Source organism: Semicossyphus pulcher, unplaced genomic scaffold, assembly GCF_022749685.1.
Source record: "Semicossyphus pulcher isolate SPU_LCO1_2020_fin unplaced genomic scaffold, fSemPul1.0.p SCAF_17, whole genome shotgun sequence".
Lineage (NCBI taxonomy): Eukaryota > Metazoa > Chordata > Actinopteri > Labriformes > Labridae > Semicossyphus > Semicossyphus pulcher.
In genome coordinates this window covers 9949485-9970199 of record NW_027211681.1, presented here as the reverse complement: position 1 = coordinate 9970199, position 20715 = coordinate 9949485, and the positions used below count along the sequence as shown (strand labels likewise).

General features: G+C 42.6%; 1 protein-coding gene across 2 annotated transcripts in view; it reads left to right on the top strand.

The window, feature by feature from the left end:
* The window catches only part of pax5 (paired box 5), a 48796-nt gene that overhangs the window by 27835 nt on the left and 246 nt on the right, over positions 1-20715 (top strand). For both annotated transcript variants that reach the window (XM_069665347.1, XM_069665348.1), the window contains exons 6-10: positions 341-441; positions 7971-8103; positions 14424-14525; positions 16855-16941; positions 18827-18913. In XM_069665347.1, coding sequence (XP_069521448.1) covers positions 341-441; positions 7971-8103; positions 14424-14525; positions 16855-16941; positions 18827-18913 — 510 coding nt within the window. The remainder of the gene's footprint in view (positions 1-340; positions 442-7970; positions 8104-14423; positions 14526-16854; positions 16942-18826; positions 18914-20715) is intronic.

The window sequence follows — 20715 nt, the reverse complement described above, 5'->3', positions numbered from 1 at the left end:
ATTTGTGTGTCTGTGTGTGTATGGGTGTTACGACAAGAGGGGCCGAGGAGAGAGTATATATGAGAGGCAGGAGTGTACCTTTCAGAGATCAAAAAGGAGGGACGGCGTGTGCTTGGTAATGGATTGCATTTGTGTAGCGTTTTCTCTGAGTCTCCACAATCTATGAAATCACTCAGTCCTAAATCAGCTCAGTGGGGTTCATTTAAGTCCACACTCTGCTCAAACTTCTCTCTCCTCATCTGCCTCTGTGATTTATTTCATCAACCCACACCTTTACGCCTCCCTTATTTCCTTTGTTGTTGAACCAAACTCACACTTTTCCCCTGTCTTCTCCATGTAGGTTTGCAGGAGTCACCGCTGGCCAACGGGCACGGCCACAGTGGGCGGGACTTCCTCAGGAAGCAGATGAGAGGGGAGCTGTTCTCGCCGCAGCAGATCGAGGTATTGGACCGCCTGTTTGACAGACAGCCTCCCTATCCAATCCCATCCAGCTCTGACCTCTATGTGAGCCCTGACTCTGGCAAGGTAAGGGCGTGGCACCGTGCAGGCTCTGGGCTGAGGCTGAGTTAGGGAACAGGTCAAGGGTCAACGAGACATTAGGGTGCTGTGATGAAAAGTAAGGGCAGAGTCTGTTGTCAGTTGTGGCCAAAGCACTCGTCGAATTAGGTACCACAGACCGTATCACCAATCGGGTTTCTTAATGTTTTTCTTGCACTTTTTAGCCGCACATCCATCCAGTTTATTTCTACTTTTTGATGACATCTAGTGCTTCTTTCTTTTGAGTTTGAACGCCGCTATCTCAGATCATCCTTTGCTTAATCAATCTAAACTAATCTATTGTTACGGCAAAAGCGAGTCCATGATGCTTTTGCCCTGTATAATTGTTTCTCAGTGGATACACACGTATGTTTGTTTGATCTTTTGAAATATTCTGTTTTTTTCTATTCAATTTTTAAAGAATCTCAGGTTAAACTGCAGTGTTTAATCTGTCATCTTTGGTGTTAGATGAAATGCTTGTCTCTGCTTGTAGCTAAAAGCCTGTCCTGCCTGCTATGCCTTGCCATGCCGTGTCAATCGTGAAAAGTTAGCTAGAATGCTAAAATGAAACCCACTTCAAATATTCCTAATTATATCTTCAAAGCCGTACAGAATCATAATATTCATTTTGATGGATTTCCTCTGCTTCTTTATGTGATGGGAAAATGTCAGCATCAAACTGCGTTTCTCTGTCGGCCTGACAGTCTGCTGTGAGTCTCCGCGCTCTGATAGATACATGACCCAGTCAGGCCTGGCCTATTGATGTTCCTATAATCTAGATGCACTGCAGGGGTTAATGAGCGTATTGACCCGGCTCTCATTATGACCTCACTTCCTGCTGCTCTGGGACGAGGATGGAGCCGTGCGCCTGCTGATGCATCTTGGGAATGTGCTGCATAAGTGTGTGTTGTTAGAGAGCAAAAAGTTGGATAAACAGGAGTGAGGAAAAGCGTCTGCGTGTGTTAATGTTGCATCTAAATTGACCTCCAGCCCTTATTCTGCAGAGTGTTTATGTAAATGTGAGTGGAACGGACAGGTGTAAGTAGTACACTGAATAACAAAACAACAATAAGCTAGTATTTGTATTCTCTTTACCTTTTCTCAGCTGTCCTCTAATTTGCAGCCGCCCGATCAAAATTAAGGAGATATTTCGCCGATGTCTCGAAACATAACCTTTAAAGATAGCCCGACTTCAGGTTTATTTATTCAGTGAATGTCAAGGGCGAGAGGATAAACACACACAGGAGGAGTAGAAGTATATGGAGTCACTTCCAGGCTGCAGCCTTAGACCTTTAGGGCACAGTTTGGCTTTTTAGCCCTTTCTCTTCCCTCTGACCGACATGGGGAGTGGAGTGGCACAGGGCGAGAGGTCGACAGGGATTGGCTCTAGTAGCTCTATAGACTACGATTCAAGACTATAATACCCATGATTCATAGGTCAGTGTCCTCTCTGAGCCCGGTCAAGCCGCTGGGGTCGAGGGATACGGGGCTTTAGACTGTGGGTCGCCCTGGGGTCAAACTGGAGCTGCATTATGATTAGAAAGAGGCGCACAGACACACACACTTTCTCACACACACACACACAAATCCACATAACTATCTGTCCCTCTACCTCCGCTCCCATCTCTCTTCCTGTCTAGTCGACCACCCCCCTCTTTTCCCAGCCTGCATTTCCCAGAGGGAATGATTGACAGTCATACCCTTAACGTTGACACGCTGACAGCTACAGCTCAACCTCTTTGGTATGTTGGCTGAGGTGTCTTTGTGTGGGTGCGTGTGTGTGTGTGTGTGAGGTCAGATTGGTGGGGTTATGGTCAAGGAGGGTCACGCTGTGTTGTGGCTGACATTCCTTAAAGAGGCCCTATATACATTCGAACCTGCTGGTGATGGTGGTGCTGTTGCAGCAGCGTGTGTGCGCCGTTGGCGGAGTGTGACTCAGTGTTACTGTGTGTGTATTTGTGGAAGAAAGAGAAAAGACGTGAGTGCGTGAGCCGAGGTGCAAGTGGCTCAATTTCAGGTGCCAACATTATATTACAATGGTATACTAATATACTGTAATTTCAGCGGTTATTTCTGGCTTCTCATTATCTTTTAGCTTTCTTGCACTGAAACACGAGCCTCATTCATTATTTCTTCTTGCTCCATCCCACTGGAACAGATAAAAAAGTGAAAATTGCTCACGTTCCTCACAAGTAAATCTTATTTTATCTGTCACTAGTAGTTCCTCTTCTATCCTGTTTGTCTCAGACCTTTCCTTTATCTCTCCACACTAACAAGCCATCCTTTTATCTCATCTCCCTCTCCGCCTTTTGTTCCCCCTCTCCCTGTAGTCTATTAAGTCCCACTATTAATTTGTGTGTGCGTGCTCGCATGCGTGTCTGCATGTGTGCCTGTCAGAGAGAGTTCATTTGAATTTCCCTTCAATCACTTCCTATTACCCAGGTGATAAATCAGCAGGGCTGACGGAGCCCCCACCCATCCATGCTGCCCCGGGTCCAAATGCCCACCCCAGCACCAAGCCGGCTGCCTACACTGGGTTAAAGAAAAAAAAAAGTCCTTGTCGTTCTGTGCTTTAAAAACACTTTAAAATAGGTAGATAGGTCTGGCACTGGTGTAGCTCAATCGGTAGAGCAGGTGCCCCATGCATAGAGGCAAAGTCCTCAAACCATCGGCCGTGGGTTCGACTCCGATTCATGGCCCTTTGGTGCATGTCTACCTTACTCTCTCTTCCCTCTTCCTGTCAATCTCATATCAATGAAGGCCAAAAGATAGTCTTTAAAAATAGGTAGAAAGGTCAAGTGTGACCTCTTTTGAAGGATGTATATGGTTATGCTAGCTAAAAAGGCTAACCAACTCGCTACATACACTTGTGATGCATGTATAACTTACCTTTCACTTATGCTATGCTGTACATATGGTGTAGCTTCAATGCAGAAGTACTTACAGGAACCGATCCCACTTCCCACACTGGTCTGTGGTAGCCTAATGTCCCCAGACTTTGATTTCCATTTAGCTAACCAAAGTGCATCTGGAAACTACAACCTACTCAGAGCAACGAGACATGTGCTTCATAGAGCATAATGCACATTTGTACATTAACTAACCATCTTCAGTTAATTTCACACTGAAGCAATTGTGGACTAGAACGTTTTATATCAGTAGCAGCCATCTTGGTTGTTCGGTGCTCCTTGTAACATGGTCATCGTATTAAAAAAAGGCTCAGAAGTTTTCATAAACAGCAGGTTCTGTGTTTTTTTTACCAAACGTTCCTCAAACAGGAGAGCATTGTTTATGTTAGGGGAGTCTATACAGCCACAGATTAATACACATTTTGTACTCTGCTGAGTATTTACGACAGCAGGACAGTGTTTGTGAGATTGACATGCTACAATAATTAGGTCTTTACAACCCAAAGAGACATTAGCATATAATCTTGCCCATTCATGTCTTTCCATCGATTCAGCTTTACTTGTACTTGTAAGTAGGATTGTTGGTTTTGATTTTGTTATGAGTTTTATTGACACAATAAAACAACATGCGATACTCCACCAATGTCCTAAAATGTAATTTCACTTGATGAATTAGAAATTTTATCCCAATTTCTCATTCAAAATTCATCAACTTCTCCAGCCTCTCCCCAGAGTTGAGGTCTATCTGGCCCGTCAGGAAATGAATATCCTCCCCACTGCTGCCACGCTCAGTTTGAGCGCAGATGAATTCCTTCCCCACAATCCCTGTCTCAGTTTGTGGCCTCTGAGGGAATTGTATTTGTTTATAGTCGAGCCTTTTTCCATCAGGAGTACACAAGACAATGCGGAGAGAGGGAGGGAGAAGGATGGAGAAATTCAGAGCTATTTGGGGAATGGAGAAAAAGGGAAATACTATTATGCAAATGAGGCAAGCCAACGGGGCCAGGGCGTGTGTGTGTATATGTGTGTGTGTGTGTGTGTGTGTGTGTATGTGTGCGTTTGTGTGTGTCAGAGTGCCGATTAAGGCTCATCTGTTATTGATGTGAAATTTGGACCAAACCATTACCTTCACAAATCTGAGTCAGTAGACCAACCTGCTGTGAGTAAGTGAGGGAGTAGGTGTGCGGGTCATAATCAGCCACTAGGTGACTTTTATTTATATGTTTCAAATCATGTAACAAAACACGGGTTAGCGTACGCTTTTTGTGTCCAAAAAACACAGTGAAAAATCCTGTCATTTTCTATGCATTTACAGGCTACAGAGCCTGAACAGATAACTAGTAGCTAATATTTTTATCACAGTCACAAGGAAATCATGATACCTATATTTTCTATGTCTTTCAGGGCTATTTCCTGAACAAATGAATAGTTTGACACAAAATATAATGATTTTATTAATTTAAAAATGATTATATTTAAGTTTTCCGTTTAAAATAGTCTGGTACACTCACAGAGCTGAGTCCATAGCAACGGTAAAACCTAGCCTTCTTAAATTAGCTAACCTAGCTGTTATAACTCATATTAAAATGAGCTAACCTAGCTGTTATAACTCATATTAAAATGAGCTAAGCTAGCTGTCATGACTCACATTAAAATGAGCTAACCTAGCTGTTATGACTCACATTTAAATGAGCTAACCTAGCTGTTATGACTCATATTAAAATGAGCTAACCTAGCTGTTATTACTCACATTAAAATGATCTAACTTCTTAGTCCTTCTTCTGTGATTAGAGTCACATCCCTATCAATGATCTGTTCTTCATAGCAACAGTGCTATTGAGAAAAAGCAGTCCTAGGAATGCCTTAATTAACCAGAATTAATCAGAATCAAATATTTAACACAGCCATGTAGTAAAATAGTGAAAATGTTCATGAGATGAAGAGTAGAATTACGCTGAAGTCACAAAGTAATCCAACTGGATCTGTGTGCTTGCTTAACTGAATTGGCAGCGCAGGGCCGTGCAGGATGATTGCAGAAGAAGTTGAGCCAGGTTCAAATTATTTTTGAACATTACATTGCTTTTTTTCTGGAGTTCTCTGCTCACTGTGTCAACACTGTTTCAGTTCTTTCTACATTATTTTCCCTTTGTTTATTCAACTGCTCCCTCGCTCATGTCTTACATGCATCCAATTCTGCTATCTCCATCCCATCTCTTCCCTCCATTATGACTACAATTCTGTCCGCCTATGACTTCCTGCCCCAGGTCCAGGTCCCTCTGCCACCTTTTCTTTTAACCCTCCATGCTGTCCTGTATACAACCCTCCCATCACCACCTCCTCCACCAACCCCCCTACTAAGCCCCAACCCTTCCAAGGCAGCTGCGTCCCTCCTCTTTGATGAGGGCTGATGGCGCCTTATGAGCGCTGGAATTGACAACATTTACAGGACCGAATGAGAATGATCCATCTTCCTTAGCGGGCCTGTCACCCCACTGGCCAAACTTCATCATGGCCAATTACCACGGCAGACCCCTTCTTCTCTGCCGCTGCTGCTGCCTGGCCCCCATCTACATGGAAACATGGACACATTAGACACCATTAGAATAAGACAGAGCAGCCAAGAGAGGGAGGAGGGGCTGCAGGGAGAGTATGTATGATCGGGTGAAAAAAAAAACTACAGGTGTGATGTGTGGGACCGGGGGGGGGGGGCGTTAAGAGAGAAAAGAGGGCTTAAAAATGTGTCTGAAGTCTAAAGAGAGAGAGAGAGAGGTGTGTGTAGTGTACAGGGTAAGCTCTTATTTGGCAGGTCACAGTCCAGTGGTTGTGTTGTGCGTTGACGAGCACAGGGGTGTTTAAGAGGTCAGTGAGCACAAACACACGCCTACACTTACACCTTCACACACACGCACACACACAGATGCGGAGGCATTAAAAGGGTCATTGCAAAACTCTCACCTCATCACCTGAAGGAAATTCTGATTGCTGTCATTAGTGTACACACACACACACAAACACACACACACACACACACACACACACACACACACACACACACAGGTCTGCAGGAACACTTAGAAAAAAGAGAAGGGGATTCAATTCATGCAGGAAAGTGAAACAGTTTTTCAGCTCAGTTTGTGCACTAATTAAGTCGGTGACATTGCAAACAAAAACTATCCATATGAGCAAGGTGATTTCCAATATACAATTTAAGTGTTTATGCAGTTTTTCTATATGCAAAGATATAAAAGTGCAGTAAAACACACAAAATCATAGCACGCACACACGCACACACACACACATTCATAGGCAGCAGACAGGTCATTTGCTCATCATGAGCATAGCCATCCTGAAAAATCAGTGGTTAATCTATATCTAGGTGGTCATCATTGTCACTGCCATCACTCCACACACACACATACGCACACACACACACACACACACACACACACACGCACCAGCACAGCTCTGGTAGAGCGATGAGGATGGATGGGTCATGGCTCTGTGTTGGGGTCAGACGGAGGTGAGGGGACAGTTTCTAGTGTCCATCTATCTGTCTGCATTTTTGGTGGAGAGTAGCGGAACGAGGATGTTTCAGGGGCAGCTTCAAAGTTTGATCTCAGTCATGACGTATCTTAAGAACAATTGTTGTTGTTTATTTTGCATAAAATGACTGTAAACTTCATCATGATTTATTTGTAATTTGTTTGAAATATTTTACGATACTTAAAATCAGAAGAGATATTGTGTATTAGTGTTTTAATTAAATTGTAAATTATTATATCAAGACCGCATCCTACAAATCATTAATTGAATGTAGGAAAATATAGAGAAATGATCAAAAACAAACACACATTTAGGTTGATGTAACATTGTAACTTCAGGGTCTTGTAGAAAGTGCCAGAAGATTCTCAAGATAGAAAATTGTACCTGCACAACTACACAACCATCAGATACTGCTTTGTCACTGCAGTCTCCTGTTCTCTATACGTTTTTAACTTCTGAGTCGCGTGTGTGTAGGTGTGTGTGCGGGCGTGTGTGTGTGTGTTAAGAGCACTGGGAGGCTGTGTACGTGTGTTGAGATCATCACAGTTCTTATTGTTGTCGGTATCAGGGGAGACGAGAGGCTTTGTGTTAGCCATGGTCTATAGGATGCCACAGTGTGTGTGTGTTTGTGTGTATGTGTGTGTGTGTGTGGGATGTGTTATATGTGTTTGTGCGTGTGAGGATGTGAGAGATGAAGAGACAGAGCAGGCTGATCCTGTGGTTATAGACTGTTGGACTTGGTTGTACAGTAAATCCCTGTCTTTGTAAACAGATCAATAAACTCTCAGCTGTAGGTGTGTGTGTTTGTGTGTGTGCGTATGTGTTCACTCTAAAGCTTCATTGCTCTTTGCTATAAGGCAGCATGTTGTAAATGTAGCAGGGTATAACAAACCGATTGATCACAGCACTTTGGTATATTCTTGTATCTAACACAGTTTTATTTTCTCTTTTATTCTCCCTCCACTTCCTGCCTCGGACCAGACGTCAGACTATTCAGCCATGGCCTCACTAGCAGGTGGACTGGATGAGATGAAGAACAGTTTGGCCAATCCTGGTGCAGGGGCGGAGTTAGGAGCCAGCGTGTCCGGTCCACAGTCCTATTCACTCGTTCCAGGTAAGAAAGACATCAAATAACTGCACTCCTGCTCTGAAAGGTACGGAAGCCCAAAGCAGACATGCATCCATACATTTTAATTACTCAAGTGGTAACGAGTAATTACCAATTGTTTTATCGGGAACTTGACTTATTTATCTCAAGTTGCACTTCACTACTGTTACATCAGGTGATCATGATTTGTCTCCCCAGAATTAGTGTGGCTAATGGCAGCATGACATGTCCTGGTCTGTAACATCACAGTTAACGGCCTGTTGTTTGGCTTCTAGATTGTCAGAAAATAACATGGTCATCACACGAAAAAACAAGCTTTGTTATCTCGAGATAATGAGAAAAATAAGTCGAGATCTTGAGAAAACAGTTGATGCATGTCCACTTAGGGCTTCCATAGAAATGCTGATTTTAATCTAAATATATTAATACAAAGATACACACACTAAATGGCAAATAAAATACAGTGTTTTAACACAACATCAGTCATAATTTCTGGGGTGTTTTGGCATTGCACTTGAATGAGCACACTACTTCATTAATACATCAAATTGAAAGGTTTTCAGTTTAATTCTGAGCCCTTTAATCTGTGGCACAAAGTCGGCAACATCAGCTGTATTCCCAGGTAAGAGAAAAATCAAACACATTTTTTTTCATCATCAGTTCAATACACTTCGTTATGCATATAAACAACAAATTCCTCTTAAAGCACCATGCTACAGAAGCCCTAAGCGGACATGCATCCATACATTTTTTTACTCTTTTTTTCCTGTGATAACGAGTAATTTCTGGTTGTTTTCTAGAGATCTCGACTTATTTTTCTCGTTATCAGGAGATAACAAAGCTGGTTTTCCTATTCTAACGGATTCATTTATCTCATTATCTCGAGGTTACAAAGCTTTTTTTCTTGTGATAACGGGATAATTTGAACTAGAAAACGAAACATTATGCTGGTCACTGTGATAGGCAAGACCAGGACATTCATGCTGCCATTGCCCACACTAATTAGGTATGTCAAGCCTTTTTCTGTATGTTTTGTGCTTTTGCAACTCAGAGTATGCGATTAATGATCACTTTACGGTGGTGCTGCGTTATCCCGAGATAAATGAGTCGAGATCTCAAGAAAACAACACGATTTTTTGTTATCACGGGAAAATTGAGTACATAAAATGTATGTAATCTCCACTTTGGGATTCTGTACCATGCAACAAATTATGTATAAGTGCAAATTTAGAGCTAATTTATATTTATATTTTTACCTTTCTTTCTTTTGGGAGTGCTGTGATTATTACCGTTTCTCCATATCACCACATGCAAGAGAAAATAACCGATCAATCCGAGTGCACAGGTCTGACCTTAGCATGACTTTAAAAGAAAAAATACAGTAATTCATATTCCGAACACAGTAACGCAGCCTAATGCCTTTTAAGTCTACCTCAGCAGAGCAGTAAGCTACACGGATCCTAAGTGATCCCGTTTAAAGAGCTCAGTGCTTCAGATCTCAGGAGAGGTGAGGAGCTCAGAGGAGAGGAGGGAAAGAAAGGTGGATAGAGAGAGGAAAAGTAAGAGCCTCGTCTCCTCCTCCGTCTCCATTTAGGGGCCGGGAGAGGCAGCGGTTAATTAAGAGCAGACCTGGGAGCACTTGGACAAGGCTTCAACGTTCCCATCTGTAATGAGGGGAATCATAGAGCTGGGATTTTGGGATATCTGGGAAAGGGCTCTTTTTTTTGCCCTTTGAAACCACTGAGGAATATTACCTGCCCAAGTCAGGAGAGAGAGAGAGAGACGGAGACATGGAGAGAAGGAGAGAGAGATAACATTTCCATTTCTGCTTATGCATGCAAACACACACATTCATATGCACACACGCACCTTCTGAATATTATGCATGCATTTCCTTGCCTGTCTTTTTCCTCAGAATAGAGCTCCCTCTAGGGGATCAGATGTCTGTGTGTTTGACGCACGTTTATTGCATCCTTAAAGGGTTGATACTCCGGACACACGCTGTAAAGCAACATTAAGACATTACATTTTCCCCAAATCTGGAGGACATTTTTTTATTTTCCCCTGGTCTTCACCTAGTTGAGTCCAGAGGGACATGCTGTACATGCTGATACCCCTCGTGTTTGACATATGTTGCTCTGATGGATGTTTTATATGGAGGAGTTGGATATGAAGACAGTCAAAGAGAAAGAGAGCCAGAGGAAACGTGTTCATCTGCTGCTGCAAGTGAGCACGGAGCAGACTTGTACTTGCTGTTGACCTCTACGGCAAAGCTGTGGAGAGCAGATACGTCAACACAACTGGCATGCATAAACACAAATACACTGCATGCACAGACACAGAAACACACACACACACCTCAGAGGATCTGGCCCTGTCTGCCCCCTCTAAGTTGGGCTGTGGAGAGTCCATCTCTCCTCTCCTCCCTCCCTCTCCTCCGTGCCCTGTGCACTGACCCTGAGCGGATGAGTAGCCCGTCTGCACTAATGCCTCGCTGTCGCGTCAAACACCGAGAAAAACTTTACTACACTGAGACAGGAGAGAGGAGGCGGAGAGGGACAGAGGGGGCTGCATGGAGTAGAAGAGGGAACTGTGGGAGAGAAACACGAGTAGGGAGGGAGGTGAAGAGGCACATATTAAGTGAAGAGGTCAGAAATATGAGAGGAGGAGATGTTGGAGCCTCAGTTGATTTGTAACCACACGTTTGTCTTTGCTTATTCCCTTTCCACACATCAGCTCCACTACTGCTCCCGTTTCTGTTCCCCTTGTTTTTATTCCAGTAAATTCAAACCAGATTTTCAGAGGGTGACCAACCAGAATTGATATTGTAGTATTACAATAGACATTCAGAAATTCTTTATTAGTCTTTATTGTTTAATTAATATATTCAAGACATTCGGGGTACTGCTACTCCTAACTACCTACTTTTTTAAAATTCCACCTCTGTGTTTTTTGTTCTGCACCAAAACACCAAGTCCGATTCCTTGTATGTGAAGACCTACTTGGCAGTAAACCTAATTCTGAAATCCACTGAATTTAATTTTAAGCTTCTTTTTTTTTTAAAGATTATTTTGTAGACCTATTATGCCTTTATTGACAAAGAGGACGGTAGATACAGATGGAAACGGTGGAGAGGGAATGGGTATGACACGCAGCACAGGGCAGAGGGTGGGAGTTGGAACCAAACACTCTATAGGAAATAGTTGCAACAGCTTCTTGTGTGCCATTTCAGACAGGCTGCTATGTGTTATATCTAATTAAGGTTTGAATGTCAAATGTCCAGCAGTCACATTTGTTGAACACTCATGAATATAATTCCTATTCACATGGCTTTTTGCTCCGTGGGAAACTAATGGTAATGATATTCCAACTGTCTTGTTAAAATCAGATCTGTTATTTGCCATTCAATGACATTCTTTTTAATGATATAACAGAGAATGATGTTCATAATAATGCAAGAATCAAAATATATAATGGATAGGAGGGTGCTAGAACGATTGAGAACTACTGTCTAAAATCTGTTTAAAGCTCCTGTGAGGAACTTTTGGTGTGTGTTGATTTTGGCGCCCCCTGTGGACAAAGCCGTACCTCTTATCTCTTTGCTGATTTTGTCCTGTACATGTTTAAGTGGTGATTTTTAACAAATGTCATCCTGCTTTCTTTAACAGTCATATGTATGACTCTACATTTTTGCAAAGGCAGCGTGCAGTTAATTGCATCATCTGACACCTGACCCCCACCAGCAGTTTCAGTCATTAAAAATAACTATATAGAAATAATCAATCTTGTCGCTGATGGTCTGGTTTGTTTTGTAGATCATAAAGTGGCATCAGAATTAATTTCAGTCTGTTTCATAACCAGTGAAAAAGTCCTCACAGGAGCTTTAAATACTTGCAGAAGTAATGACATCCCATTAGCCTCAGCTAGACTTCGTGTTTAATTCTTACTAGCAACTGTTAGCATACCTACATGTAAAAAGATTTTAAAAAGGTTAAGCTTACTCTTTGTTAACATTAACATTAGCAGTATCATTGTGAGCATGTTAGCATGCTGACTTTAGTATTAAGATTTAAGTTTTGTTTTGCTGAAATACTGAGCTCACAGGGTGGTTAGCATGTTAGCATGGCTAACCTGTAGCCGAGAATGATTCTGAGCATGAAATGTATCTGCTGTAAATTAATCTGTGCTACAACAAAATTGACAAAATAGTTTCAAAAATACTTTAAATATTTTGGCCTTCAGACAGACATGTTCAACAATTTCAATACATTTGCAATACACTTATATTAGCACATTTTAGAGTGGCCTTTTATCGTGGCCAGCCTAAGGCACACCTGTGCAATAATCATGCTGTCTAATCAGCATCTTGATATGCCACACCTGTGAGGTGGATGGATTATCTCGGCAAAGGAGAAGTGCTCACTAACACATATTAGGACACATTTGTGAACAATATTTGAGAGAAATAGGCCTTTTGTGTACATAGAAAAAGTCTGAGATCTTTGAGTTCAGCTCATGAAGAATGGGAGCAAAAACAAAAGTGTTGCATTTATATTTTTGTTCAGTGTATATACAGTATATGGAATATGATGCCCTGTTATATATTAAAATGCCCAGCAGTACATAAAGTAGTGAAACTAGTAAAATTGATATTTGAATTAATGTATGTAAAAACAATTATGTATGCTCTGCTTAGATATGAATTCCAGTGCATGACTTTTACTTGTAATAGAGTTTATTTACATTATTGTTTTACTTTAACTCAAGTAAAGAAATGCTTCTTCCAACACTGCTGTGGTCTTACTCCTCCACCTGCATCTCCACTCCTCTTCTCCCATTTTCTCTCTTGTTTTTTCTTCTCCTTCTTCTTGTCTTTAATGTTCTCCTCTCTATTTCCCACCACCTCCTCCTCCTCCTCCTCCTCCTCCTCCTGCTCTTCCTCTCAGTTAGTTAGTGGTGGTTAAGTGGAGGGGAAGTGAATGGGATTGATGGTGTTAGCATCTGAGCTGTTTATGATGATGATAAATGTGTGTGTGCAGGGGGGCAGGAGGAGGGTGTCGATGTATGTGTGTGAGTGTGTGTGTGTGTGTGTGTGTGTATGATGATGATGAATGGAGGGCTCCCTCTCCACGCACTCCCAATGTCTACTGCGTGCAAACATAGAGAAATGATTCGGGCCGACACACTGTCATGTAGTCTAATGCAGTTATATATCCAATCCAGCCAGTGACAGACAGAGGGAGGAGGGGGGGAGAGGGTGGTAACGAGAGGAGGGGGAGTTGGTAAATTAATAGATGTCAGCTGATGGAAAACAAGGAGGAAGGAAACAAAAGGAGGAGGGACATCCTACATGAGCTCCTGCATGGATTTTTAGTTAAGAGCCTGCATGAGGTGGAGAGTTTTAGAGGTGATGTTTGAAGCTTTTTAAGTGAAACCTTTTTTAAAATGACAAGTAGAACATCACAAATACAATAAATAAATGTTAACTTATTAGCCTGGAGATGTAGACCAGTTTCAGTGAATTAAGTGGTCCACATCATCACTGTGATCTCCATATAGTATATTGCAGTAAAAGCAAAGTAGGGCTATTAGTTGTTTTTTTCACTGATTTTATGACATTTAAACCTGTCTTATATTGTCTTCTAATGTTAAAGTTACACCTAATAGTAAAGGTCTAATGTAACATTTTGAAAATGCACACTGCCTTGCCTTTTCGGCACACTCAGAATTTAATTGACACCAAAATCACCCTAATCCATACATCCATCCATTATCTATACCGCTTATCCTGTTCAGGGTCGCAGGGGGGGCTGGAGCCAATCCCAGCTGTCATTGGACTGACCACCAGTCAATCACAAGGCTGACAAATACAGACAGACAACCTTTTACACTCACATTCACACCTATGGGTAATTTAAAGTCACCAATAAACGAGCATGTCCATGTCTTTGGACTGTGGGACATGCAAACTCCACACAGAAAGGCACACTACTCAAACTTGAATTTGTTGCTGCAACAGCTGTTTGACTAAGAGTAGCAACTACAACAATTTCTTTAATCGACATTTTGTTTCAGTAATTTTTCAAAGCAAAAATTCACCCAAAATATGCATATCATCTGGTTTATTAGATGGTTAATGATGGAGCGTAAATCTCCTTGAGTTAAAGACACACGGAGACGTCTGATGACATCATCGGGTTGGTACAGTAGAGGAAAAAAACAACGTGTTAATATGCTGACTAAAATATTGTTGTCCCTGATAATAATAGTGATAGTAGTAAAGTATTGATGACAGTGTGTGTGTTTGTGTGTGTGTGTGATTACAGGTCGAGACCTAGCCAGCACCACTCTGCCAGGCTACCCTCCACATGTTCCCCCCACTGGACAGGGCAGCTACTCCACCCCCTCCCTCACTGGCATGGTACCTGGTGAGTACGCACACACATGCACGCACCATACATTGATTCAAACAGTTCCGAGCTTTTACAGTAACTCTGACGCCTCACATCTCTGCAGATCTGTAACTGTATCTACATATCTGTTTGAATTCCCCATGGATGTGTGGAGTGTTTCCGTGTGTGTGTGTGTGTGTGTGTGTTCGTGTGTCTTCAGGGGGTGTACTTAGCTCTGCCACTTCCTCCTTCTTGTCTGTATGGCTGACAGTGCTCCCAGGGGGTGGTGTGTGTATATGCATTTCTGTGTACCCGTACGTATGTGTGTGTTGGTGCCCGTGTTGTGTGTGTGTCTCTGTGTATCATTAGAAAGCAGCCACAGTAGCACAGCTGTCCCTCCTCAACATTAGTAATTTGTTTTTAATGAGAATCACCAGTGACCCACGACTAATTCATTCATTCCCTTCCACTACGCCTTCTACGCCGCTTTTGTGTTTCAATCCTGGACCGCCATCCTTGTTCTCCCTCTCTCTCTCTCTCCCTCTCTCCTGCTCTCTCTCTCTCTCTCGGTCCTGCAGTGGTGGTCGTGGTCAGTGTGAAGTTTACTGCAGGGAAACACAAAAGCAACAGCAGCAGTGAAACAAAGTCAAAACAATGTTGTTTACAAGTTCTCGTCTCTGTGTATTCCCAATCATTCAGTCTGTGACACGTGCGCGCACACACACACACTCTCAGCGGACATGTAGGAACAGCACGTCTAAAGATGGGTAACCCTGTCGCCCTGTCCCCCTACGCTCACCCCGTCCCGTCCTCAGGTTTGACAGCATATTTCTGTGCGTGTGTGTTGGCGTGCTGTTGTTTGTGTGCCTGTGTGTGTTTGTTTTTGACAGTGTATGTGTGCGCGACCTTGACACTGAGCTACACGAGGGAGACCCCTGCGCCCTCCTCTCTCCTCCCTCCCCCTCGTCTCCTAAACAACCTGACACGTTGCCGTCACTACGGTGATGACAAGGGGAGGATGTTCGCACCCGGGGATGCCATGGAGACCGCATCCCGACCCCACCTGACAGACGCAGATAAACATACACATACACACTTGCAGGAGGGGTGTTGGGAGAAAGAAAACTTGGGTTGTACGGCCATACACGCACACACACACAATCCTAACATCTAAATTCTTCTTTGAATTTTCCTCATGAATCGATGAGCAGACTGGAACGTCTGCAGGAGATAATCTCCCAACTTTGCTCCTCCAGCTCGGCCATGTTTTATCTCAGCACTTCTCAGGCAAATTATCCTCCTTTTTGTCCGCTCTGTCTAATATCATACCTTCATTAAGCAAGCAACTCTCTTCTGCTGTTCTTCTTCTTCTTCTCTCTCTCCGTCTCTCTCTGCAGCAGGGGGGCTGACACTCAGAGGGGGTGTAGGAGAGCAGTGAGGCAGAACCGACAGAACGAGAGGGAGAGAGGAGGGATGGAGGGGAGGGGAGAGGGGGGGGCATCAGGGTCTGTGACTGTCAGCTATGGGAGAGGGATCCCCCGGGAGGAGCGAAGGTTCAGGAGAAGAGAAAGAAAGAGCAAAAGAGAGAAAGTCGGCGGAGAGATTGGGAGAAGAAATGGGGAAGAATGTTGTTTTGATGTGAAGGGTGACGGGCCCGGCTGTAGTCTTAGGACGAGAGAGAAAAATACAAAAAAAAAGGGGTGAAGGGAGGCGTGGGAGGGGAAGACAAGAGGAAGAGTAGACCCCAGACAGTAAGTAGTAAATGAGGGAGAAAAGCTCCGCTATCATCCGCTGTATGTGAAGACCACTACAGTCTCACTGAGATCTGCAGTTCAGTCACTCTCAGCTCGTCTGCAAACCGTTCTGCTGGAAACAAAGTGCAGGTTAAAACGAATCAATCTGAACACATCCTTCAAAATAAATGACATCATTTGTCTTTTATATAGAGTATATTATGATTTTGGTGTGTTTCAGTTTTATTTTGAAGGGATAAGGTATTTAGAGTGTGCAGTTACTGTATAGTGAAGCTTTAAATGAGATGCAGCATCAAAACATTGCTTCACTCTACTTAAAGCTTATACTGTAACCATGGGTTACCATGGCTTCCTGGTTTAGCTAGCCTGAATATTTTTGTAGATATACTCCAATATAACGTATCCATATATTGTCCATATATTGGCAAAGCGCACCATGCACTTGATGGTTGTCTCATATTCCAAACAGTTATGGCCTCATTTATAATCAAAGTCAATGATTCAAACCAAAAAACTTTATTTCTCAAGGACAAAGAGCAAAAACAGACAGCATCATCCTCTCTCTCCACTTCTGTCTCTCAACATGTTTCTTGTTCTGTGCTTTCTTTCAGGGGGAGATTTTTCCGGAAGTCCGTATTCCCATCCCCAGTATTCCACATACAATGAATCGTGGAGATTTCCTAACCCCAGTTTATTAGGTAGGTGTGTCCCATATCTCTGCACCCAGATCTGCCTACCAGAACCGGATCAATAATTGTATCAATGGATTTTATGTCATTCCACCTCACATCCCAGTCCCATCCTTTCTAATGCACTCTTGTAATATGCCGTATCGGTCATGCTCCAGTTTTTCATCACATTACACGTCTTTCTGTATTTCACCACCAGTTTAATACGTCACAGATGCACTAATGGTTCTGTGCAGGGATTTTTCAAAAGACGGGCAATTTGAGGTGTGAAAAGATTAGAAGAAAGGGGAAGACCACGAGAGGGGAACCGTCTAGGAGGCATTTATCTGCATGATTCATCAGTGTTGCATTTTGGGATTTGTAGGATTTAATACAGTTATTCTGAACGAAGCGGACTCTGAGCACACATTTTTCACTCTTCATGCTATCACCCCCTCATTAATGATTAAGTCTGTTCCAAACTGCCACCAGTAGGGATGATGAGCAATGAGCAGGACATGTTAGCTTATAGCCACTTTGAAAGGCAGAGTGACATCACAAAGTCCTTGTCGACTACCTGGAAAGAGGCATGAAAGCAGAATCCAACACAAGACATATAGAGAAAGATGTCTCATGGTTAATACACTTTCTGTTTCATTGTTGCTTAAAGGAAACATATCTTATATGGATATTCTCATATTTTCAGGGGTTTCACACTTTTGGGTGTTTATTGTTCACAGTGAAAAAGTAAAAACTGCATAATTCCGTGTTTTTCTAGAGTTACATTTTTAAAAAAGTAGCCTCTGAAATGGGCCGTTCAGAACAGCTACAGGTTTCTAGGTAGAACCTTGCTTTCGCTGAAATGGACCAATCACCATCATTCACCTCAGGCTGCCTTCTTCAACGAGCTTGTAGTCAAGTCGTTGTTAAGATTTCAACTCACCATTCCGATACCTCCTGGCGATTCTGGCTCGTACGTATAAGGCCGAATAACCAATCCTAGAGCAGGCATGTTTTCAACAACTTTGGAGTGACAGTGCAGTGCGGCCGCAAATACTGTCAGCCAGTCGTGGCTAAGGTCTGACCTTTGAATGGCAAAACGGCTTGTAAAATAAAATATGTATATGATTTTTAAAAAGAAACAAACTTTACCATCGTCATTCAAAAACACATCAGAACAATAGAAAATTGATTGCAAAGCTAAAATGTCCCCTTTAAGAAACTGCCTACAAAAGTGGATTATGATGAATTTATATGTAAAACACTTTAATGTTAAAGCTTGTAAAGGTACAGATATCATACATCATGATATATTTATTATTAATTGTCAGTAGCTAAAATATGTCTCTTAAATGTAACTTCCACTTAAGACTTTATAGCACTATATCAGAAATGTTGCATTTTTATTTAACTACACTGCCTATAATTTCGCTGTATGTATGAGGCCATTAATAATATTGTAAATCAATGAGCATGACTGGTGTTGTAGGACTTTTATATGATTTTTTGCCTCAACGTGAAATACTTGGATTTTCAGACATTTAATTCACCAGCTATTAGTTAGAGCAACCTACATATACAGCACTCATAGTCTCAGTTATTGTCAGTGTATTGCCACCACTACCAGTGATAAGCTCTTACCAACTAAATCCATCTATCACATCCCCTAAATATGAAGTGAAACAGCTTCCACTCTCCTCACATCTTTGCATCAGTGTCTAAGAGGAAAATTAACCCTGACCCAAAACAGCAGTCAGAGTCAAAGTCATTGTCTGGGGATCCATTAGAAGGATCACGTTTAAAGGTGAAAAGGTCGATGGGTGATGCTATAAAGGTCAATAGGTGAGAAGGGTCAGTTTTGTGCCCCCACCCTCTCCTCTCCTCACCTTTGTCTCCCTCTTTCCTCTGTCTCCAGTGTTTCAGCAGGATTATGGGTCCCTCCTGGGGACGGAAATCGGCTGCTCCTCCAGTCTCTTCACCAGCCAGGCAGGACAGATGCAAGGTAGGTGGACAAAGAAAGAACAACGGAGAAAGACTAAAGACTGTGTGTTTAATGCTTCAGGTGTACGTACAGAATGAGAGGAGGAAAATGATGATAGAGGAAGAGACTGTAAACGACTGTTAGTATGATAACGGATGAGCGGCCACGTAATGTGAAGACAAGAGACACTGAAAGGTTTAAGATTGATGGTGGGGAGGAAATGTGGGCAAGGGTGTGAGTAAAGGTGACAAATGAAAGGAAGGAGAGTTTTAAAAAGAGGGGAGAGAGGGCGTCTGAAGTCCTGACTGAGACTAAATAGTTTGTCAGGCCGGCTTAATGCCTCACTTCCCCACAGAGCCTCCTGAGATTACCTGGACTGTGGACAGACATAACCTGTCAACACACAGCTGGGCTGATTGATGGAAGTGACAGAGACAGGTGTGTGTGTTTGTGTGTGTGTGTGTGGAAGTGGATTTTTTCGGTGTGTATCAAGGTGTGTGGGTGTGTGTTTCGGTGTGTCTTTGGGGTTACAGTATTGAATTGACCTTTTCCCTGAGGAGAGAATAGACTCAAGGGATCAGCCGTAGTAGAGCTGTACTCAGTGTGTCAGCTTAGACTGTCACTTAGATAGTGTGTGACTCTGCCAGTGTGTGTGTGTGTGTGTGTGTGAGAGAGAGAGAGAGTAAAAGAGTGAAGGGGAGACGATGAGAAGAGTGAGAGAAAGTTCATTTTATTGGTTGTACACGACAGGGAGACTCATTTTTTTCTGCTATTAGCTCCATCAGCTCGTGTCATCTCCTCCCTGCCTTTCACTGCTCACATTCAAAGTAAAATATAATCTTAACAGAAAATTGAAGCTGCTCATTCCACATGTACCCAGCATTTCAGTAACCCTGAGTATTCAGAGGATAATTCAGATTTATTACAACTCGGGGCTCACTTTTGTCATTTTAACCATCAGACCTGTCCGTAATAAAAATGGAACTTGCCAAGTTAATTGCTCGGCTCTGTGAATGTGGGGAAAGACGCTGCTATGGAAGTCTAATGGGGAAAGAGGCATGAGAGAATGAACATACACTTACTCAGAATAGCCAAGAGAAAATACTTGTTATATTTATGTACAACGTTGACTTGTCTGTGGCGACTTTGGTGGAAGAAATCACGAGTGGCGCCCAGTTAGTGACGCGTTTTCCATCATCCAGCAGTGGTTGGTCTGCCAGAGAGGGTAGGCGGAGCTAAGCGGCTGCTCTTCCGGTCTCTGCAAGTGTTGCGAGTAAACAGTAATCTACTATGGCTGAACAAACAAAGAAAAGATGGATGACTACAGATACAACTTCAACAAGAAGTGAAAATCCAAAGAAAAAGAAACAAATTTGACGCTCAGATGAAGGCAAACAGCGACCGTCAGTGAGGAAAATCAAGATTTACAACTGGAGCCAACCATAGACGTCACACCTGACACAGTCTGGATATCTGGCAAGTGTGCTCTCGCAATGACCGATTATCGCCATAGGTGCCGCCAGAGAGAACGAAACCCAGATCTTCGTTTAAGCATTAAACATGAGTTTAATTACGTAAGTGACGTTACAACATTGACTTTTGGATTCACACGGGACTCGAACCTTCGTAAAAGCCAAAAGAAACTCAGCTCACCAACCTAAATGGACTTTTGTGTACTTAAACTGACTTCCTCTTTTGCTTAGGCAATAATTACTACGGCCACTGGAGGTCACTGCCTACGTAAACCTAAATATGGGTAGACCTTGATGCACTCGACGCCCACATGTGACCAATATGTAAATAATTAATTTTCAAATACTTTG